Source organism: Myxocyprinus asiaticus, chromosome 9, assembly GCF_019703515.2.
Source record: "Myxocyprinus asiaticus isolate MX2 ecotype Aquarium Trade chromosome 9, UBuf_Myxa_2, whole genome shotgun sequence".
In the NCBI taxonomy this organism is placed as follows: domain Eukaryota; kingdom Metazoa; phylum Chordata; class Actinopteri; order Cypriniformes; family Catostomidae; genus Myxocyprinus; species Myxocyprinus asiaticus.
In genome coordinates this window covers 10,529,355-10,554,088 of record NC_059352.1, presented here as the reverse complement: position 1 = coordinate 10,554,088, position 24,734 = coordinate 10,529,355, and the positions used below count along the sequence as shown (strand labels likewise).

At 36.5% G+C, this 24,734-nt stretch overlaps 2 protein-coding genes across 2 annotated transcripts in view; both read right to left on the bottom strand.

The window, feature by feature from the left end:
* Positions 1-11,928, bottom strand: part of kcnb1 (potassium voltage-gated channel, Shab-related subfamily, member 1) — a 49,449-nt gene extending 37,521 nt beyond the window's left edge. Inside the window, exons 1-2 of the mRNA XM_051706970.1 lie at positions 11,752-11,928; positions 8,280-8,953 (exon numbers count right to left, since the gene is read on the bottom strand). Of these exons, the coding sequence (XP_051562930.1) occupies positions 8,280-8,855 (576 nt within the window). The 5' untranslated portion in view covers positions 8,856-8,953; positions 11,752-11,928. The remainder of the gene's footprint in view (positions 1-8,279; positions 8,954-11,751) is intronic.
* Positions 11,929-14,621: 2,693 nt separating this feature from the next.
* On the bottom strand, positions 14,622-24,194 carry LOC127446608 (prostacyclin synthase-like). The gene is made up of 10 exons (XM_051707661.1): positions 24,054-24,194; positions 23,554-23,677; positions 22,668-22,843; positions 22,065-22,205; positions 21,555-21,679; positions 18,479-18,660; positions 16,750-16,888; positions 16,345-16,526; positions 15,207-15,358; positions 14,622-14,903 (listed from the first exon to the last, which is right to left on the bottom strand). The coding sequence occupies exons 1-10, from the start codon at positions 24,125-24,127 to the stop codon at positions 14,759-14,761; spliced, it is 1,440 nt and encodes a 479-aa protein (XP_051563621.1). The 5' UTR covers positions 24,128-24,194; the 3' UTR covers positions 14,622-14,758.
* Positions 24,195-24,734: the final 540 nt, after the last annotated feature.

The following is a 24,734-nucleotide window of genomic DNA, read 5'->3' as shown; positions in this document are numbered from 1 at the left end:
CTGTAATGTCTATTATGCCTCAAAAACATGAATAACCAACACTCCTGGAAACAAACAATTTGATGAAAAAAAAAAATCTGACTTTCTTTTAGCTTAGTATTATTTAAAATTTCACAACATATTCCTGCTGTCCACATATGTGGACATTAATGTTTTAAGAAAATGATTTGCTCTAGATTTTATTTATTTATTTTTTTGCTTGTTTAATAGGTGCTACTAGTTACAAATCAAAAAAGGGAAACGGACAATGCACACAGCAGTCACGTGGGGGTCTCAGGAGGTTAATATTATTTAATACTTACATTTTTATTTATTTACAGGGTTCCTACCCTTTTTGACAACTGAATTTCTATGACTTTTCCGATACATTTCAAGGCGTTTGTGATTACTGGATACAGGTTTTTAAAAATAATTTTGAACATTAAGCTTTATGCTAAGCTAAAATGCTATTTCCAGCCCTTTTACATGGTCCTGTTACCAGGCACAATATTTTTTCTATAAAAATAAATTAAAAAATCCACATTACATCATAACCTTTTTTTTTATATTAGCACAAAGATGTGCTGCAAAAACCTTATTATTGATGATAATCTATGTATTGTTTTTCTGTAAAATTATCTAAACATCTTTAAAACAAGATACTTTTTCTTTATCTTGTTTTAGAAGCAATACTGCATAAGATATTTAGGCTTTTTTCAGTGAATGTATTTTTAGTATGTGTATTTTCTTCTTACTGTACTGGCAGATTTTTTATTTTATTTGTTATTAACTTGTTTATAGTCAAAACAAGTGTGAAACAATTGTGTTGAAGAAGTAATCCAAAGTAGTTAGATTACATTACTGACTTTGAGTAATCTAACGGAATGTTACTTACAAATTACATTCTACATGTATTCTGTAATACATTTTAAAAGTAACCCTTCCAACCTTGTTTGTTATTTGTACCTATTGTATAATTGTGAGCCTGCCTGTCATCTAGGACCTATTATGACACAATAGAGTTTAATATATTACACAAATTACTTTATTAGTGATTGTGTGTTGACTACAGGACTAAATGGACAGTGTGCGGCTTTAGAAATTGTGTTAGCAGCAAATTTCAAAGTCGTTTAACCTCGTCCAATCCAATCAAAAAGTACTGTGAAGTATGAATTTCACTTAAATCAACTGAACTATCTGAACTGCAGTGGAACTGATCCCAACCCTGGTGACTAAAGTGAATGCAGCCCGTAGTCTTTCTGGCCAGCTATCCTGACATTAGACACTTCACAGGCACTAGTCAGATATCCTCATAAATATTGCATTGATGGAATGGAAGACTTATTATCTGTACCTCTCATAAGAAGTAATGCCCCTTGAACATACTAGTAATAAAATGACAATTACATCAACTAGAACAAGAAAAAGGTTATCTTTCTCACAAAAAAGGTCACCTTCAGCTGATTGTGACATGCCATTTCTGTTCTTTTCACTTTAAGGATTTTAAAGTCATGATAATAATCATATGGCATGTATTTGAACCAGATCTGTGAAAATTTAGGCTAAGTATCAAGGCAAATATTGCAAAAAAACCTGTATAAACCATAAGGTAATTGCCTCTATCTCAGAGCTACAAGGGCTTCTGGAAGGAAAGTAAACAACCACCTCCAGTAAGCGATTACTTCCCTTTATACCAAATGGAGACAGTAAATAAGACTGGTGGTTTGGAACATCTCTTAAAATCACGAGATATTCACATCACCAAATGTGAGCACTGTGGGTCTTTAATAAATGTGATGGGCTACATCAGAAATGAGATTCTTTGAAAAGAACGTTTGCTAATTACTCTGCCTTGACCTGTTCGTGCTAATAGGCTGACCTCACAGCACCACCTTTAATTGAAATTAAGCTTGGGTGAATTGTCATTCCTTGCATCTGACAAGTATTCTTAAACTAGCAGTTTTTTAGTCTCATCCAGGTGCAAAATATACGGTAATACAGTGTAATATTCAGTTGTATATTTACTGATGCAACACCATAAAAGTGAAGATAAATACTTGAAATGCATATATTGTGAAAGCACAACCCACATTTACAGATAGTTTAGTTGGTCCACAATGATAAGTGTTGGCTGTTATCTGATTACAAAGTTATTAATTACTGAAAGAAATAAAATAAAATAAAAATAAAAAGCCAGAAAGTAGTGCAATGCATTAAATTTTAAATTCCTGTTATCAGATTACACTTACTGACTTTCAATCAAATTAATTACTTTAAATGAATCTTGTGGGTTCAATACAAGTTAAGCTCAAACGGCAGCATTTGTGGAATGATAATGATTACCACAAAAATTATTTTAATAATTTTGATTTGCCCCTCCTTTTCTTTAAAAAATGCAAAACTCTGGGTTCCAGGCACTTACAATGGAAGTGAATGCAATTCGTAAACATTAAAATACACACTTTTTCAAAAGTATAGCCACAAGACATAAAGGATATGCATGTCAACATGATTTTAGTGTGATAAAATCGCTAACTAACCTTTTATGTGTAAATTATAGCCAGTTTTACAACTTTGCCATTGCCAAGTAATGACAACAAACCCTATAACCCTAAAATGACTGTAAAAATGTCAATTTAAACAACTTTACATGAGTTTTAACAGAAGAATTAATGCTTTTAAAATTATAAGCTTCACATTTCTGTCTTTAAACCCTCCAACAACTGGCCCAATTCACTTCCATTGTAAGTGCCTCACTTTAAATTCTATTTTTGCTTTTTTTTAAAGAAAAGGACAGAAGAGTCAAAAGTATTTTTTTGTGGTAATCACCATTATGCCACAAATGCTGTCGATTGAGCTTAACTTGTATTGAACCCTGAATCTTCCACGGCTTACATGGCTTGGCGGGTTACACATATTTCTAAAGAATATTATTTATGTAAAATAATGCATTTAAAACATAAATTATGTTTATATGTACATCTGTAATTTGCGTGCGACAATGAACAAGTAGGAAATGTAGACAAAAACAAAAACAAAACTTTTCTGTGAAAAGTTTTATAGAGTAAGTAAAGTAATTAGTAATGTGATTACTTTTCCAAGGAAGAAATCAGTAAAGTAATCCAATTACAATTTTAGAGAAGCAAATAGTTATTGGTAGTGGATTACTTATTTGAGTAATGTAACCCAACATTGCTTATAATAGGCTGAATAAGTGTAATCTGGAAAATGCTGACTCCATAAGTATGTCTATGGTAATATTACCATATTCTAGCTGGGTTGTCATGTGATTAAGTCTCATTTGTTGGTCTCAAGTGTTGGGGTGTCAATCACAGTAAAGAGTGCAAATATGTTCCAGATTACCCTAATTCACCTTAAATGGCACTGAATCAAAGTAGAGCCTACTACATAATGAAGAAAACGTCATAAAATATCCATTCAGTGTGCGATTTAATTACATTCCCTTAAAGCAACACATACTGCCTCTGCAATCATGCACTTTGCAAGTGTTTGAACAATTTGAGACACCACAACTTTACAATGCTTTGACCATGAGGGTTATACGGTATCAATCAAATGCAAGGTCCTTTATTCAAAACAAACTGCTACACTGTATCTTGTAAATACTGTCAAGAGGATCTAGTAAATAGCAAGGTATGTGTGAATGCAGAATAGTTGAAGTGTAGCTTTGAAATATGACCAGATGGTAATTTGCAATGCAATGACGGTGGTCTCTGGTCTGACATAATCTTATTGTGTGGTAGGGCCATGCGGCGAAATCTGATTTGAGACAGATGTAGACAGAGCTCGTTCGAGTGAGAATGGAGGGAATGAGGAGGGGTTGAGAACAGAATGGGACACAGAGTCTCAGGGAGGATAATTAATGTGACATTTCCCTGACATTTAGCCAGAGGTGCAGTGAAGAAGTCTGAAGAAAGAGAGAGAGAGAGGTATGGAAAATGAAGAAGGAGTATGTGACAGGGCCAAAAAACAAGCTTGACTCCTCGCTCTGTTCTAAACTGAACTAAACACAGAACTGATTATGATATCTGTTGCTGTGCCCAGAAAACAGTATGTATTGGCTATGTACATATGAACAAAACAATTCACACACATATGTGTCCACTTTAGCCATGAACCCCTCAAACACATTTTAACCACTCACAAACACTAACTTTGTCCTTTTGTGACTTATAAGTCCTTCCTTTTAAAGTGATAGAGTCATCTCTCTGTTGCTTGGTAACAGGAAGGACAGTCTTGCACTGAACTGTCCCTCCCAGTCCCATGTGAACAACCAGCTCTTAGGTACACAAGTACGAAATTAGAACGAGCAAAATAGACGGCCAGAACAGAAGGAGAACCAAAAGGTTGCAGATAAGAACTGCATCTTCTCATACAATTCAAACATCTACCATTTAACAACAAAACAAGAAGCTGAAAAAAAAAAATCCCATTTTCATAAGCCTGATCCAAACCACCTTTGTAGGTGGTTTGAAATCTGATTAAAATTAAAGGGGTCACGTCATGAGGAATCAAATTGTACTTGACATTTTTACATATAAGAGGTCATTCAGAACTCAAAACTTAATCCCCAATGCAATAAAAGCATTTATTGAAATCAAGCTGCAAAAACGCCTCGTTTTCTACTTCCGTGACTTCCCTATGTCACTAGGGGGGCCCATTAATTCATGACCGACTCTACTGCAACAACTTCAACGCCTACTTTACATCATCGCACCAATGGCCCTGCCCACTGGTGCTCAGTTCGTAAACAGAGAAAGAGAGAGAGAGAGAGAGAGAGAGAGAGAGATAGAGAGAGCAGGACAGACACCTAATTATTCCTGAAAACCAATGGGGACCCATCTGCACTATTTTGAAATATTTTTGTATATAAACATGCACTAGACAGATGTCTTAGACCATTGTTATGTATCTCGCGTGGCTTTTACAAGACACGGTGTCAAGTTACAACTCTGAAAAGGAGACGCCATTGTGTTTCATCACCTTCTACTATTTTGAGCACACACGCATCCTGGATGCGTTTTTGCACCCATCAGCACTATTTTAAATTGTTGGTGTATGTAAACATGCACTAGATGGACGTCTTTGAATGTTTTGATGCATTTCCAGTGATGTGCGCTTCAGTGCAGGATGATACTGTATGCGTGTGCGTCTTGTTTCATCATTCTTTGGACTATGTATGTTTTTCGGCTCATATCAGCGTGGATTGTTTGTGAGCCAGTCATAATACGATTCAAGCTTTGCAAAGGAACTGTTAGTGAAGGAAGGGGCAGTTAACACTCTGGGGTCGACGGACGTGCCGGTGTGTCCTGCTGGATTTTTTCCTCATAACAGCGGAAACAAATTAAAATACTCCATCATTTTTGGGCATACAGATAAGTGTAAGATATCATTAGAGACTATAAAGGGTCTACTTTTATTTGTGTGCACTCACAATAACAACAAAACCTTGTGCTTTTGTAAAATAAAGAAAATAAACAGGGTGCGCTTTCAGCCGTCTCTGTCTCCACGAGCATCTTTCTGAAAAAGTGTCACAAAAATGAACTGAAACTCCGCAAATATTTATCACACAAACATGAAACGTGTCTAAAGAAAGCTTAAAATGTCTACTTTTAAATAAAACAATTCAAATTTAAAACAAATATTCTCCTGCAATGTAATCTGTATGTAACAAAGCGATGTACAGTTTCTCCTGGCTCAGCTAATTATCCCTAATGAGATCACACCCACCAGCAGAGCGCGCTATTCATACGGTAATGTGCTGAGGCGATCAATGCAAATAGTAAACGCCCCCAACAATCCCTTAAAAAACATAAAGTTCATTCACTTTCCTGCGCGTTTGGAAGATGGCATGCTACACAGGTGAGGAAGCTCCTGGATAGTGATTAAGAGTTCACATTTTCCTCAGAAGAAGAGCGGGAATCCGACGAGGAACGTTGGCATTTTGAAGAGCGACTTGATCCAGCCGAGGATACAATTTCGGGTGAGTAAGTCATTTAGTTTTACTTACGTATTAGTTGACATGCTATTTTATATAAACATGGACATATTTTACTAGTTGGACTATTTCCAGACTTGCCAGCCAGGATTCAGAGTGTTGAAATTTAAAATATGTCCTAATAGGCATGTTTTAGTTACATTTAAATGTTGTTTCGACTAAAGCAGGTATTTAAATTGTATACTGTATGATATAAATAAGATATGTAATATGATTTAAAAATAATATGAATGTTTTGATTATAGTTTAACCAGTGTTTATGCTGCCTCATTATCATCAACGAAGCTTGTGCTTACAAATATTTGTTCGGGTGTAAATGTGTAAAATGTGCTGTAAATATGCCCATATTAGAAAATCAGCATATTAGAATGTTTTCTGAAGGATCATGTGACACTGAAGACTGCAGAAATGATGCTGAAAATTCAGCTTTGATCACAGGAATAAATTGCATTTTACAATATATTCAAATAGAAAACAATTATTTTAAATTGTAAAAAATATTTCACAGTATCACTGTTTTTGCTGTATTTTGGATCAAATAAATGCAGCCTTGGTGAGCAGAAGAGACTTCTTTTAAAAACATTAAAAAATCTAAAACTTTTAAACGGTACTGTAGGTCTAAATTTTTAAGTAAAGTCTTTATGTAAAGAAAATGTATAGTCAGATTACTTCTTTTAACTTAAACTACAAACAATACATTCAATCATTAAGTCTCCTCACATTCATGTCTCCTCAGGTGTGAATCATATCAGTATTCATGATCATCCACGCTTCCTCACATACGGCCTTTCTAACACTAAAAGTGTTTTACAAAAGTTAAATGACTATATTATTTTGTATGAATGAGTGATTAGGATGGTTTTCACATAATTTTTGTAACAAAATCTCTAGGCTACAAGATCCAGTTCTCAAAAGTCTTGTGAACAAATGTTTAGTATGTGTTATATGGCCTTATTTCAGTGACTTAAAATTTTAGTTTTTTCAAAAACCACACATAAACGATATTTTCTCAAAAATACAAAGAAGTACATACATGTTGTTCACATATTATTGTAGCCCAGTTTGTGCTGAATACAGTGTTATCAGACTTTAGCCATTAATACATTTTTAAGCAACTGAAAAAAGCAGAAATGTCAAATTATGTCAAAACTTCTCCTGGGCCCAAAACACCCTCAGACCCCAGAGGGTTAAAAACACATGGACCTGATCGCAAAACGGTAAGTAGACAGTTTCATTCATAAATATTTTAAATGTCATGACTGTTTGATATTTTATAATGCTGCTGTGCTTACATTAAGTGAACAGTTTAATATATATATACAAATGCAATGTGTTGGATGTGCATTATGTGTAAACCATGAAATTTAATTTTAGAATGCTTCAAAACATTATATTATAGCTTGTACATTCTCCTCCGATTGAGTTTCAAATATGGTTGTATTTGAGGGGTAGCCAGTCATAACGGTGGATGTTTACACTGAAGTCCCAATTGCACCCCCTTGGTGTGCTGCCGGTGCCCCAGCCCCAGCCCCAGCACCCCCCCCCCCATAATATTGCACCCCTGTTTTGTTCCTCTGGATAAAGTCTCACTTATGGTGAACCCGTTGTTACTACCAATGAGGATGTGCTAGCAAAATCGACTTTAGTCTGAACAGAAAAAAAATCAGATTTGATGACATTTAACTTGCAGTTTAAACAGTTCAGATTTCCTCAAAAATGTCTAAATCTCAGACCTGCACCTATGATTGACTAAAATCTTGACTGACGCATGCATGCTCTGAATGTTAAAATGGAAACATATCATTCTGAATTATGTGAGAAGCAATAGAGACTCACCCAGTTGTGATGGATTACACAGCTGCAGCAATCTGGTTAGAGTCCAAAGGCTTGAACTGCACTTTTTACATTGCCCTTTTAAGCTAATTGAGTGTTGATATATGCTCAGAAACAGTTATGTGGAGGTAGCGCTTTTTCTTGGCAGATGAAGATGTTTGAAACATATTGTTGAATGCAGCTGAAAATTATGTTGTACTTGACCATCAGAGATCTAAATAAATTATTATGACTGAAAAGTATGAGTTGCTTTTCTTTCTAAACTAATGAATGCTGTTTTTGCTGCCTTAAGAACACATTCGTTGCCTTTTCTAGGCCTTAAAGTGTGTGTATGTGTAAGTGTGGGTGTGTCAGCTTGCCCGTTTGCCTCACTGTCTGTCTTTCTGTCTGTTTCTTTGCCTATTTATCAGTCTAACAGGATGTTATCAGTATATGAAGTGAGGTATACCTTGGCTGCTACAGACGAGCCTGGCTTCTCAAGTAGGTCCCAGAGTTTCTTCCGTTTCTCTGAACAACACGTATTGTCAAACTCTTCGCCATCACGGTCCTTCAGCGTGTCAGCTTCCCGTTTGAGCTCCTCATTCATTTGCTCTTTCTTTTGGTGGTACCGCGCCTGGCAACACGATTCCAAGTAGATCTCATCCACCCCCCAATAGTCCAGTTCCTGGCTGAAGGACAGGGCGCACATTTCCTCCATCATGTGCAGCTTCCCTGTACGGTAAAAGTTTAGTATGGACGTGAATGCCCCGGGGTGCCGGTCAAAAAAGTACTCGTTGTCGTCTAGGTTGTAGTCGTCGCATACATCCATGAGGGCTTCATGGGTTTTACAGTCTCGTAACTTCCCCAGTCGAGTTCGTGGCAGTCGGTCCAAGGTTCTCCACAGGACCTCATGCGGCAGACCCCCAACGTTCAGCTTGACACGCCGGTAGCAGGACATACTCCGGATTATATCCACAGGCTCTGGGGGGAGAGAGGCTGTCGACCGGGAGCCAACTTTACTCATTCCTGCGGACGGTTTATCCATTTTGTTCTGTTGAATTCATGCGTAGACTATCCTATGAATTTTTCCATGGGACTGGCATTGTTATCAGTCGTTCTCCGAGATGTTTCATTCTATTCGAGCTGTCGAAAAAAGGGGAAATGAAAAGGGTGAAACTTCAACTTAGGACACTTTAAGCACATCTTGAAAGTAAAGTGTCGTTAAAACATTTTTCACACTCTCACATGAGTTTATTTAAAAGTAATAAAACTTCCCACCACCATGTCAGTTCCAGCACATCTCAGATTCTGTATTTAAGCAACCCCTTTAGCCATGACTTCTGAATATTCACAATATGGCACAGCCATATTACTAAGTAATAAAAATATTAAGGACACAAATGTTCATTAAAATGCTATATTTTGTAAGTAAAGTCATGAAATGCCATCCTTTCGCTAGAAAATATAGTCCCTGGCTGTAAACAGTAAACAGAACATTTCTAGGCAACAAGAATAACTGTCAGCTATGGTTGCTGTGGAGTGATCCAAATAGAAGTTCCGTGAAGAGGTCAGAGCTGTGCTTTATCATGAATAAAGCATGGCTGTTGACCATTCAGCATACAGGACCGGAACTATCCATTCAATAATGTGTTTATTAGAATTCTGTGGTGGAAAAGACACTGATGGAAATGACTTTTTTTAACTCCTTTGTCCTGCTAACACCCTGTCTACACTGGGTGCGTCCGTTGACGTGATGCAATGCAACAGCATGAGGCTGTCTACACTGGAAGCGTGTAGACACGAATGTTCTGAACGCTTCCAGTGTAGACAGCATAATTGATTATAAAGTGTTCTATTGCTTTTGACACCACACGATGCGACACGATGCACCGTGCATGTCCGGTGTAGACAGGGTGTAAGGCTAATTTCATAACTAACATTTTATGTATCTTAAATACACAGATACATTTTCACACTTTTTGCATACATCTTAATTGGAAATGACACCCAATAAAAATATTCTGCTCACAAGTGATTTACCTTGATTTTTCTTTGTTTTCTTCAAACATCACTTGTCTCATATTTCAAGCATGCTCTTCATTGACACTGCTGTCAACTTGATTAACAAGTAGGGTTAATATGGATAAATTGGGACAAAGTACTTTGTGTTGTCGATGTGCAAGCTTTCTGAGGCTGTCTATTAATCTTTAAGCCTATACACTGTTGCGAGCAAAATTATAATATATTCAGATACTGAACTGTGATTGTCTTTTTCAAGTTGATTTAACAAGTGGATATTTCTATATTTATGTAAGCCTACAGTACGCTGCAAACGAAATAAATACTAACAATAAACTACAAGTGCAGGCCCCAGTCCAGCCCCTGTCTACTTCACCCGTATTGCCTGAAGAAATCAGGAAATTGGTCAAAAGAGGGTTCTTTCTCCCAGTATTTATTTCTTGACTTTTGCTTATATCCTAAGCTTTCTATAAAGATGTAATGCCAAGTTATATGGCATTTGGGTCACAATTAAAAGTGCCTGGAAAAGTACATTTCCCAAAGTGTCCCACTTTGCCTATATTTAATCTAAACTTAAATCTGAAAGGGGGGGGGGGGACGGTGTTTGGTGTGGTGGAAAGGCCTGCACAACTGTGGAACAGTTGTAATCTTTGAAAAAGTTATATAATTCATTTCCACACAATAAATATTGAAATGGTTCGTATTTATTTTACTCTTTGTTTAGATGGTCATAGCTTTAAACATGCAATAAATTGTATTTTTACAATGGAAATTCATAGTTTAATATTGAAAGCTTGGGTCTGGGACAATCAAATATATAACAAAAGACATGGTAAATGAAGACATGGTAAAGAATTTCCAAGTCAGTTTTAAAATTTTAATAAAAAATCAACCCCTGGCAAGTGAAAATGTCCACAGTTGAAGAAACACCCCAAAACGAGCTGTGCTCTGTTAAGTGCTCTATTGGGTTTTATTTAAGACAAATAAACAGCCACTTACTCGCAAAGGCATATTGCAAGTCTGGCTACTGGGAGCTCGGAAAGTCGCTGTCCACTCATGGGGGTTCTGAATCATCTGCTGCTCGTCAGTTAAACCCCGATTCTTCACTATTAAAAACTGAAAAAAAGAAGAACTCCCCATATCCCTGTTGCTACACGCTCATGTTCAGTAGATTAAAAGAGTCCATCAAGTATTCCCTAACAGTCCAAAAGGTTAGATATTGAATTTCCATACCTCGTGTAACTAAAGAGTTAAGTGTAACGTCGGCTGGAGCCCGCCCGTACAGCTGCAACAACACGCCAGCGTGTTCCATGCACAAACAGGAGGAAAACATGATGACTAAGATCGTTAGACATTTAGATTTAGCCAATATTATAATGCGATGCTAATTAAAATTGGGTTTTAATAAGCATCGCACGTCTTTCCCCGGATAAAATGGCATTAACTGCATCAGACAGTCATTATTGACATCAGCGTGTCAATGCAGCTGCGCTTTTGCCGTGATTTCATTGATAGAAATCTTTTACACTTGATGAAAACAAGTGACTTCGAAGACGTATAGCGCACATTGTATGGGGTCATTTAAAAACGACATAAAACATCTTAATGTGCTATCACAATCAAATTTAAACACTGTAGGAGTGGCATTCGGGGGTAATGATCCTGCATCATGCATGAAAATAATAATGAAATAAGACAACAAACGAAATTAAAAATCCTATTGCAATAGAATTCCTTTGTAAAAGTGAAATGCATAAAATGTAATATTATTCAGAAACAGCTTATAGCACATCAGCACACCCTACTACACTTTTCCAATCAGGTTATCAGCAGGACTTTTCAATAAAGATCAATAATCACCATAAACATCTGGTAATCATAAAAATATTGGGTAGGTAAATTAAGCTGCAGCGAATACATACCTGAATGTCTGAAGAGTCATTGCTGACAACAGTGTGAAATTAAGCATTTAAATACGGGATAACGCACGAAGCCAGTATTAAGGAGCTTTTTCATCGTCTCCAGACATTGGCTACACATGTCGCCTGGTTTTCTTCTCATGCAAAAAGATCAACAAGTCTTGTGGTGGATCCGCACTTATTTCTAACGTGAAGACGAACGCGACAACTGCTTGCCTTGCAGATGGCTGGCTCTCCATAGTCTTAACGCGCAATCGTGTTTAACCCTTGCCACCCGAAACCAAGAGGCTCTTGGAGCCGCTTGTTCTGTGTCGCTTTACCAGTAACCTATGTGAAAATGGCGCCTGAAGAGAGAGGGCAGTGGAGAAAACTAGACCATTATTTCACGCGTTGAGGACATGTCAGCTTGTTGGAGGAGTGCTTAAGCCAGCAGTCCCTGCTTGAATATGTGATTTTGATTTAATATTCTATCAAGATGAAGCACAGCAGCTGTGCTAAGTTGCTCACATTTCTTGGTCTCCAGTCACCACATTTCAGTAGACCTTACATTGAATTGCAGATGTTTTTTCGAATAGATTGGCTTACTGACTGTCTTTCTTACTGATTTTTGAGGGTTAATAGGGATATCTTGTTGTCATTTTTGAGAATGACTTTACTGACTATATGTCTGGGATCCAAGAGACCCAATGATGCACGTGCAAAAATAGAAATAGTAGCTTCAAAAGTAATCTCTTTTTTTCTCTGTAAATTATTTTCATGTTCATCTGAGCTAATCAAAACCAAGACAGATATTGCATCATCAAAGATTTAACCCTCTATTGTATGACATGCACTTTTTTGGAAATGTGATTATTTATCAATACAGTAACATTTGCTTATGTCTGGCAACAACACATTGTAGAAAAATACAGTAAAAATGTCTACTTTGTGCTTCTTGTACTTCTACAGTGTGTATGCCATTCAGAGATTAGCAAGTGAAAATTCATTGCATTTATCCATAGGCATAGATTTAGATAGGGATGCAACTGTCAAAAAATCGGAAATGTCCCGACCAACATTTGGGCAATTTTACCACATATAAAACACTGTAACTTAATCCAATATTTTTATTTTCATTTTGCTAGCATACTGCACAATTAATGGAGGATTCTGCTTTGGTCAGTAAGTGCCTTATTGAGAAAAATACATTTGAATATGAATGACTGTCAGGTAAGGGTGTAACATTTTGAAAATCATCCTCCTCGCAATATGTCCCTACCAACTTTCAAACCAAACCTACGCCCTTGCATTTATTCACGTTTTATACTTGGTATCTCTGAGACTCCAAACAAGTAATGTGTGTTTTTTTTTTTTTTTTTTTTGGTTTTTTTTCTGGGGAACATATGAACCATGTTTTATCAAGTTGATATTTTGTTGACAACCCATTCTCATTAGATTATGGAAAGTCACAAAGTGTTAACCTGATGCTTCAGTGTTAAAGGGATAGTTCACCCAAAAATGAAAATTCTCTCATCATTTACTAACTTTCATTCTATCCCAGATGTGTGTAACTTTCTTTCTTCTGCTGAACACAAACAAAGATTTTTAGAAGAATATCTCAGCTCTGTAGGTCCATACCATGCAAGTGAATGGTGACCAGACTTTTCAAGCTTCAAAAGTCACATAAAGGCAGCATAAAAGTAATCCTTAACACTCCAGTGGTTTAATAAATGCCTTCTGAAGTAATGCAATCACTTTGGGTATGAAACAGATCAATATCTTAACCCTTTTTTTTTTATATATATATATAAATCTCCATTCACTTTCAGAATGTGAAAGTTAAAGTGGAGATTTATAGTAAACAAATATTTTAATATTAATCTGTTTCTCACCCACACCAATTATATCCCTTCTGAAGACATACAGTCATTGAGCACTTTAATAGGAACACCTATACACCTACTTATCCATGTGATTATCTAATCAACCAATCGTGTGGCAGCAGTACAATGCATAAAATCATGCAGATACGGGTTGGGAGCTTCAGTTAATGTTAACATCAACCATCAGAATGGGGAAAAAATTTGATGTCAGTGATTTTGACAGTGGTTAGTCCCAGACAGGCTGGTTTGAGAATTTCTGTAACTGCTGATCTCCTGGGATTTTCATTCACAACAGTCTCTAGAGTTTACACAGAATGGTGCCAAAAACAAAAAATGAGTGTCAGTTCTGCGGATGGAAACACTTGTTGATGAGAGAAGTCAACAGAGAATGGACAGACTGGTTGGAGCTGACAGAAAGTCTACAGTAAATCAGATAACCACTCTGTACAATTGTAGTGAGCAGAATAGCATATCAGAATGCACAACACGTCGAACCTTGAGGCAGATGGGCTACAACAGTAGAAGACCACGTCGGGCACTTTTGTAGGACCATAGTGTTCCTAATAAAGTGCTCAGTGAGAGTATATTTAACCACTGGAGTCATATGGATTACTTTTATGCTGCCTTTATATGATTTTTGGAGTTTGAAAGATCTGGTCACAATTCACTTGCATTATATGGACCTACAGAGCTAAAATATTTTCCTACAAATCTTCATTTGTGTTATGCAGAAGAAAGAAAGTCATACATATCTGGGATGGCATGAGGGTGAGTAAATGATGAGAGAATTTTTATTTCTGGGTGAACTATCCCTTAAGTATATATTTTCAGATACTGTATTAAAGAGGCCTTTGGGTCTCTAAGACCTCAATCAGAACATTAAAAATCTGGCAAGAAGTAAAGAAAGTTGTGCTATATCTCTTATAATATCTCTTTTGTATACTATCAGAATGGCAAACTGTACATCAGATTGTGAGAAACATGACATTTTTTTCTTTAAAAGCAATATTTATTATTGCAATAAATAACCAAGACATTTCAACATTTAAAAACAATACATACACAAGACATTCATTGAAAAAAAAAAAAATTTTTAAATAGTTATTGTTATCTGTACAGTTCTAATCAGATTTGGCTAGTTATTTCTTTCAAGTCCTTCTTCTGTAATGGATCTCTAGATCTTCTCCAGGTTGTAACATGCCAAAGCCATACCGGCTGGCATCTACCGATGGCATGGTTGCATTTTTGTCACACAGTTCCAGGTCAAATCGAGTCAAGACCATTAACACAAACCTAAAAGGATTTTAAAAAACAACATTATTGCTCCTTTTGGCCCCAAAATCATGCCTTCCAAACACAACATGCTAATGTTTCATCTATCTACAGTAACTTTTATCTACAGCAACTTAATGTCACTTATTTAACTACATTAACACTATATTCATCATTATCAAAGAAATAGAAGGATAAATTTGCATTGGTAAATTGGTAAATCTGAATGTACCAGAACCAGTCTTAATATCATAAAAGCGTACTGTATATGCAACATACAGTATGTAATGTTTGTATCAAAGTTTAGAATGGTGGAATACTTACTCTTTAATTGCACTAACTGCAAAATGGCGTCCTGGGCATATGTTGGCTTTTGTCCCCCAGGGCATGGTGGGATATTTCACCCTTACCCCTTCCTTAAAGAAGTCTTTCCTCTCTGTCCTATCTGCATTAAGGAAGCGGTCATACTTGAACTTCTATAACATCAAAAGAGAACAAACAGGATTAGTCATACTATACCATTCACATGGCTTCCATATTTAATTTTGATTAGTGTGCCTTTGAGTGAAAAAGTTAAAACATCCAAATGATATTTACAGTATCTGACGAGAACATCTGATTATCGTTTTTAAATACAGTCTGCTGACACACAGATAAATGATACATTACGTTCATAGGATTTGTTGATGAGACACGTCTAATGTTTGCTTGCAGTTCAGGAACAACATCTTGCTGTGATGTTAATCAACTTTTAATCAGTGCGCTTGATTTGGAAGCTCGGATCATTTGTTTAGTTCAAACCGCCATTATACAGTGCTATGGTATGCAATGTCAGCATTTTGGCCCTCTGTATGGTTTGAACCATGATAGTGCAAGTGGTGATAAACTCTGAAATATTCCTCACAAAGGACACAAATGACAATGCACAAAAGGGCACACAACAGACGCTGTGTGCATGTGTGTATGTGTGCGCACATATCCGAGGACTTTTGTGCAAACACACATCCACATATGTGCTCATCTAAAGTATTGGAATGCTCCTGAACAATTAATTTTTCTGTATTTTGTAGTCTAATCCATTCATTTCCAATGGCCGGTCACTTTAGACCGGGAACACCACAGGTGTAACAAAGTCAAATAAAATGTATAAAATGTAATGAAAATTATCTAAAAAAAAAAGTGTGTTTTGGTGCCCTGTGTGAACAAAGACATGGAATTTTATTCCAACTGGATGAAATAAACTACAGTTTTGATGACTGTCAGTTTTGACTGGAACACAATATAAGGGTTAATGGCACAAACTTTTGAAAGTAACTCTATCGCCCCTTGAGTACTGAGGTTTGTTACTGCCAAAGTAATGCAAGAACACCCATTAAGTATGTTCAGCAAGATCCCACATTGGCGATTACTAGCATAAAGTATCTTTCTGGCCTCAAGGTGGCACTGGAATCTGAAATTTTACCTCTGGCTGTTGGTGGATCTGTTGGTCCATTTGAGGGCTGAGGTAGGGGAATACACACAGTCGGTCACCCTGTCTGAGCTGGTACTCTTGCCCGTTGCTTAAACGAACCTTCTTATTTTGCACCACTTCTCTAGTCATGAGCGCAGCTGCAGTTAAACGCAGTGTCTCACTAAGAACACTATCTGCAAAAACAGGGGTAAATTGTTTTAGAGTTTTTTTTTAAGTTAAATTGAATATAAACAGGGTCACACAACCATAAATGCAGTAATAAGCTCAATAAAACTTCTGAAATCAATGGAAGAAATAATTCCAGGAATAAATATCATAGTGTGCATATATACAGTTTCTAAGAATTTTAACATGGGAAAAAAATCAGCATTAAATCATCTCACTAATGTGACCTACCAAACACTGGTGTGTGTTTCTCTCTCTTTTCCAGAGGGAGGTGCTGTACACTTCTGATTTCCTCTCTAACTGCCCTCAGAGCTTCAGGGTTGGTGAGCATGAAGCCTAGTACCCAGAATGCCGCTGGGCCAGCGTTTCCCTGAGGTCATAACATATGAAAATTATTTTACATATTTCATTTCCTGAAAAGCAACAGTCACAATGACAGTCACACTATGTCACAATATTTATGACATTTCACCTAAATATACTAACCAACAACATACAGTATTGTCTAAGAAAGAAAGAGTCCAAGAAACAGGCAGTTTTAAATAAACACTGCAGTCAGTGTGGAACAGTTTGATCAGTCATCCATTAATTGCTACAGGTTAGAGGGTGAATCCTCACTGACAAAGAGGTTCAGTGAGAGGCAAAGACTGAGACGGGCTGTTATCTGTCAATAAAAAAACCTGCTGATACTATGACAAAACATCTAGAAATGTTTCCTTCATGAGGAAATACTATGGGGTTGACAATATCTATGCAGAGAAGGCTTACGTGCTTACGTCTCGTGAGAGGCAGTTTGAACTCCACCCTTGTCAACGAGCTGGCCGGAAGCGAACATTTTTAGTAAAAATGTATTGATCTATTTCTTACACACACCTAGCATTTCACTTCAGAAGACTTCAGATATTTGGCACCGATTCACTTGCATTGTATGGACCTACAGAGCTGAGATATCCTTTTAAAAATCTTAATTTGTGTTCTGCTGAAGAGAGACAGCCATACACATCTGGGTTGGCATGAAGGTGAGTGAATGATGAGATAATTTTCATTTTTGGGTGATCTATTCCTTTAAAGGTTTTTTCAAATTCCTAACCCTAAAAAATGAGCAATAGATTAGAAAGCATGACTAATTATGCAGATAAACATATATGAGAGCAATTTCACTCTCTTCTTAGTTATACTGCTCTCATGTGGTAAATTGATTCTGCTTCTTTTTCCTCTTAATACATGCACAATAGTTAATTCTTTAAAATTCATCTTAGAATCAAGGGAAGCAACAACACCTCCTTTGCATATTCTTTTTAATTATGGAAAAAATGCTTCAGTACATTCTGTGCCTCCGGCTGTGGCATCTCAGGTGTGCTTTGTGCAGCTCGTCAGCTTCTTTTGTTCATGCAAAAGATCTGTTAATGACAGGAGCTTGAGCTAATCACAGGCTCGTGCGTTCCAGAGCTGACAGGCTCTTTTGTTTACAGTAAGATCACAAACAGCCTATCCCCATGGCAACCTCAAGGTATTAACGTGTCACCCGAATATCTAGTCCTAGATTTGAGTGATTAAATACTGTATATGACATCTGAAGAAATGAATTCTTAAAGTAGTAGTTCACCCTCATGCTCTGATAAAGAACTACAGTATATTACCCAAAAGATGTTCTATGTGGGTCCAACCCTGTTTATGACTTTCTTCCATGAAACACAACAGAAGATGTTTTGGAAAGGAGTTGTTCTTTTCCATAGAAGCACCATAGAAGTATCATAAAATCATCCATAATGCTTTTGCACTATATTCCAAGTCTGATTTCTCATTTTTGGGTGAACTATTCCTTTATAGCTGATAGTAGGATAGTTGATCCTTGAGTTCTCAGTTGCCTTCTCTCTCACTCTATATTTGGCTTCAAGTGAAAAATATGGGAGATTGGGAGGGAAGTGAGAGAGACAAAGAGAGAGAGGGAGAGACTTACCTGTGTGACCCATAGTTGGAGTAGCATTGCTCTTCTCTGTGTCTCGGCATCTAGGCCTTCCTCCTGAAGGTGCTGTTTGTAACTCTGCAACCATGACTGTTGTTCTTCCTTTCTGTCCAAACATGATGGAAATAGCAGTTCCCACAGCTTCTCTCGCGCTGAATTTGCAACTTTGTCCTCCTCTAATGAATGCATGCAAAAAAGACACAAAGGTTAGTTATACAGAGGTCCCAAAATGTATTTGGAACATTTCGTTAAAACAATATAGATGGGTGCTTCTTCAACTTCAGGCACTGTGTCTCATTAAAAGATTTTTCACACACTAAATGGTTTATTTAATTTGTCTCCAACGTCCAACATTTTGTGTACATGCATCACAGGAGATATATGTCAATTTTGTCATTTTTTCTGAAAGTAATTTTCAGCACATCTCAAATTCATTAATATGTTTAATAGCATTCTGTGGTGGAAATGCCGGTGATGGACAAAACATTTTTAATGTTTTTGAAATAAAATGGCAGACTCCTTTGTCTTTCTAAGGCTCATTTCATAGCTAACCTTTCATGTATCCTTAATACACACTATTAAATAATATTTTCACACTTTTTGCATAATTTGGCAAACTTACAGGAAAGGACGACCAATAGTTATATTTACCTTGATTTTTCTTTATTTTCTTCAGACATTACTTGTTTCGTATTTCATCTCAAGCATGCTCTTCATTTACACTTGATTAATGAGTACACTAACTTTTAATAAAACTTTATTAGGGACAAAATTGTTTGGTGTGGTGCAGTGTTGTAGTCGAGTCCAGCTCATCGGAGTCCAAGTCCAGTCCGAGACCAGAGTAGGTTAATTTCGAGTCAAAACCGAGACCATAAAAGGGTCAAGTTTGAGTCAAAAACAAGACCGGAGAGGGCTGAGTCCGAGTCAAGACAGATGTACAGTTTAAAGGACACTATTGACACTATTTTACTATTACAAAATACAGTATTACTGTGCTATAACTAAAATCGGCCTAAAAACCAAACAATAATTCATTAAATATGACAATGTTTATGCAGAAAGTGAATATAAACATTTACATTCAATTTGTTAACAATTTCCTCAATTGCACTACTATATTTCATTCACTATAAGTCAAGTAAGCATTTCTGCTTACTTTTGCCTGCAAGATTTCATCTCAAGGTTCGCAAAGAAGCTGCTTTTTTCTTTCAGAAATTATTCAATTCTGATGACACTGAGAGAAGTATTTTTATATTTTCTTCAATACACTATGTGTTGTAAAAGACTAGAGGCCGTTCAGACCAAGGCAGTGCAACAAACCCAGGTAGCACACGTGTACAGTATGTTTTAGATCTTTCAGTCTGGAAAGCATCTGATGAACATCTTAAAAACATCAGATTTACAATCATTCTAAATCATAAACGTCTCAAAGACATTTGCTGAATGTCTTATTGACATCCGAGACATACGTATTGACATACGTCTTATAGCAAACAACATAAAATAGATGTCTTCCAGATGTAAACACACACATCAAATAGACGTCTGGGTGTTGTACGTATGCTATCAGGGAATAGAGTATAACACAGTTATACTTGACAAAAGAACATAAAATAAATGGTGGTGCTTCTTTACAAAAAAAGGCAAAAACCACAGCGATACATGTTGCAATGGTCAAAGACATCTGTTAAGCATGTTTACATAGAAAAACAACTGAAAAACAGCATGGATGGATGCAAAAACGCATTTGGTGTGAATAGCCCCTCATTAAAAAGACACAGCACCAATGGAAGTTTCTCAAAAAATCTGTCTTTTGTTGACTGTAGGTAAATATCCACTTTATTCAACGATTGGTTTGTTTAAAATATCCTTATGCTGTTTTAATGAGTGAGAAACTGCTGAAAATTATTCAGTGAGATAGCAGTCCGAACTAATTGGACTGAACCTTTCTGCTAACCTGCCAATTCGCTGAAAAGAACTGACTCAGTAGAATTATTTATTTGTGAACCGGGCATCACTAGTTCTGATTCTGTGCAACAGACTGAAATGCGGGACAAACATCAAGATCTCTGATATTGTCAGTCAAAATTATTTGACAGATAAGTCGAAGCTTTCACTGTATATGTTTTTGAAAAGGGACTCGACTGGACTCGGGGTTAAGTCAGAGTCCACACTTGTTCAAGTTCGAGTCAAGACCGAGTCAAATTGCTCACGAGTCCAAGGCAAGACCAAGATCATGAAAATTTGGTTTTGGACTCGGACTTGAGTTCCGGTCTTGAGTACTACAACACTGATGTGGTGGAAATGAAGCCACAACTGTGGGACAATCATTTTCACACAATGCATATGGAAAAGATTTATGTTTATTTCACTCTTTAGATTATCATAGTTTTAAACATGAAATAATTGTATTTTATAATGGATTTTCATAGTTTTAAAGTCTGGATCTGGGACAAGGCTAAAACAATCAAATCAATATGTAAAAGACATTTGAAAAGTACAAAAAATAAAAGATGAAGGACTGATAAAACGTTTTTGAGTCAGTTTTGATGTGATGATCTTCATATGTCAAAAAGAAAAACGTTTAAATCTTTCAGTTTTACTAAAAATCAACCACTGGGACATGACCGTGCTCAAAGTTGAAGAAACCCCCAGATATCCTGTTCAAAATGAAGACAAAGTACCTGGAAACCTTTTGGTTGTCAAACGTTAGTGGAACATGTATATAGTTAATGTGATGAACTACACCTGTGATTTAACTTGAGGGGAGCTAACTTCATACATCCACTACAAATTACTTTGGGACCATTAGGTTAAAAGTAATTAGAAAAGTGAAGTTAGTACAGGAAAAGGTCAAGTCTTGCAGATGCTACTTGGTTTGATATTTTGTTTCTTTTCTTTGTGTGTGTGTGTGTGTGTGTGTGTGTGTGTGTGTGTCTTACATGTCCAAATACTTTTTGGGGCCACTGTATAAATAACTATTAATATCCAGAACAATTACATTTACAAAGATGAAACAAAAATGAACCTTGTTTTTCCTTTAGCTGTCAGGTTTGTAATGATGCATTACCTTTGTTTGCAGTACATCGCGCCAGTTTAGGCAAAATCTTGTCAAACCGGCGAAACTCCTTGTAAATTTCTGTCAGCTCTGCACTGTCATACTTCTCTTTGCCAGACACAGTGAGATAGCCAGCCCTGCAGAGACAGAGAGAGATAGAACAAGTGAGAGGTATATGAATATATACAGTACAACAGCATAAGAATAACAAACCAATTCAAGTTTTTCCTGACTGTTAAAATCTATGGTATATTTTCAAAGTTTACTTCCTTGCATGGCAGCATCTTAAATACCATGTTTTACTCTATGACCAGAAGGCATTCATGAGAAAACCAGGCTGCACCTTAATAGAGGCATGTTCTTATGTTAGCACAAGAGTGTGTGTGGCTGAATTATAATTATTGTGCCAGCTTTTGGGTGGGACAGCCTTTTCTAGATGGGTACAGGCTGAATGCCAAGTATAAGAAAGTTTCATGCATTTAAATGGGGTTAGTTGCATGTAAATATCAGAGGCTGTCATACTTGAAGAGCAAGCTGTAACAAAAACTGAAGAGTCCCTCTTTTTTCCATTCGTTCAGGCCTATTTCTGGAGAGGTCATGAGCAAGTGGAAGTTGTTGTGCATTGAGTTACAGAGCTGTGTCAGATTCGTTCCCTGAAAGTGCCTACACACACACACACACACACACACACACACAAACAAACGCATCATATTTCAGCTTTGTTATTATCGAAGGATCTATATCTGGCTTGTTTCTTTGTTTATATGTTCTAATATAACAGCAAATTCTTACAATTATGAATTCAAATTAAAATGTAGTATTAAGCAGAATGAATCTGTTCACAGTGAGGCTTAACATCTCTGCTAAAATAATAATAATAATAATAATACAACAACAATAATAATAATAATAATAAACATCTTAATCTAGCCAGGCCTGTTTGCTGGTTTTAGAGCAGTTTTGGGCACTGTTCAGCTGGTCAGACAGTGAAACCAATGAGGCCAAGCTGGCCTCATTGGCCTAGTTAGACCAGCATAACCAGCTAACACCAGCAAACCATCTTAGTGTGATTTAAGATGTTATTGTATTTAGCAGGGATAATCAGGTCACATCTAAAACACCTACATTTTTGCTCTCCTCCTCTCCGATATTGGGTTGTGGTTGGGAAGATGTAGGTTGAAGATTCTCTTCATTAGAAGCTGACTGTAGGAGGTCATGTCAAGGGAGATTGTATCTGACAGGACATCATCATAGCAGTTTGAATCCAGCAGAACAGTGATATAGTGTCCGGCCGCACACACCTGGATTACATTAGTCTGGTTATTGCTCGAAATAATCAAAGGTTGACACATAAATGCCACGAGTTGCCATCAGCGCAAAGTTATTGTTCTTGGAAACTGATGAAAGCTGTTGTTTCTATCACTTTCTTTTCCCTGCAATTTAGCAATATTTCTAATGGGGTTTTAGTGTAATATAAACTACAGTCTGCAACCTAGGATTAACGGTCTCTTTTAAAAAAAACACTGGTAATAGAAAAAGATTGTCATGCTAGAAGCCTATACAGTCATGCTATATTTAGATAAAGCTTTATCAGGAAGCCAGCTATGAATAACATAAATGATCATTGATAAATGACATAATAATGTGTCATGTTGTTTAAACATACAGTTTATATAGCTAATATCACAACTGTATAGTAATTGACATGTCATATACTTCATTTAGAAATGTTTTAAACAACATTTTTCTGATTTTTGTATATTTCTTCACACTGTTTTATGTCCATGTATTAACTGGAATACTACATGGAATATTTGTAGTTTTAAAAATTATTCTGTTATTCTGCAGGAATATACAAACTGCTAAAAGGTGATTTAAAATGCTGGGAAATAGTGAATTTGGTGTCATACATTCATTCAAAACTAAACCTAAAATCTTGATGATGAAAAAACATTCATTTTATTTGTCAAGGCATTAACAGCATTCTCATTATGACCTGAAAAGAACTTACTGTAAAAATGTCTCCGTGTTTCTGCTTCATCCGCGTTAAGAATTTAGCGCTATCTTTTCCAAACTCAAATGCATGGCCAAGCCACGGGATTATTCCATTATCAAGAGGAGGTTCATTTCTTCGTCTGAAAATAATAATAATGAGGACGTTTTGATTTAATACAAACTTATCCGTCATTGTAAGAATTGTTAGGGGCCGTTCACACCGAAAGCGTCTTTGCGCGCGTCAGCGCTGTTTTTGTATGGTTTTCCTAAAACGTGCTTCTCGCGCTTTTTTTCCGAATCTTTTTTTAAACGCCTCGTAAAGTTAAAAAGAACTTCAACTTTTAAAACGCGTCTCGAGACACATGCGTTTTGTCTCATTCGTTGCACCTCGTCTAGTTTTATTTAAGCACACGAACGCTTTCGGTCTGAACGGCCCCCTAAGTTAATCCTATACACATCTGTAAAGTTTAATTTGCAGGAAAAATAGTGCCGTCTGTCAGACAAGCCAAGACTCACCGCGTACGCCTTGTGTACACAAATAAAACGGCGAGTCCAAGCAGCAGCAGAAGAAGAAGTGCAGTCCATATCATGATGATCGCTGTGTGATCAAACACTCTGGTTTCGAGCAGTTAAATACCCCACTGAAACGAAAAGAAACATACGTCAGTACTGATTACGACATTCTCGGCCACTAAGTAAAAAAAGGGCGGGCGTGTCATCCTCAGGTTAAGTCATATTAATGCAATGTCTTCTAGCTTGACTGTTTATAGAAACAACCTGAGAGTTAGTCATGATGACTTACAGTGATAAAGCATATCAATAAATATTCAAACTTGCTCCAATTTAATTTGCCAAAAAAAAAAAAAAAAAAAAAGGCAAAGTCAGTGAAACTCACATTTAAATGATGTCATCTGTTTTACCACAAAAAATTTTATTAATGTAGTATCTGCCAAAATACCATAGTAACTGACTCATTCTATAACTGGGGGTACATTTCATGTCAACAAAAAAGTTTAAAATAAATAAAGTGCTTTCTCAATCAAACAGCTATTGGTTAATATATCAAAAAGTTAATATATGTTTTCAGTGTTACATATCTACTAGTTGCAAAGCTTAAGCATTAAACACCTTTATGATATTATAAGGGAAAGGATGTTTTCCCTAGTGAGTTTGTCAACTATGTTACTTGCCATTACA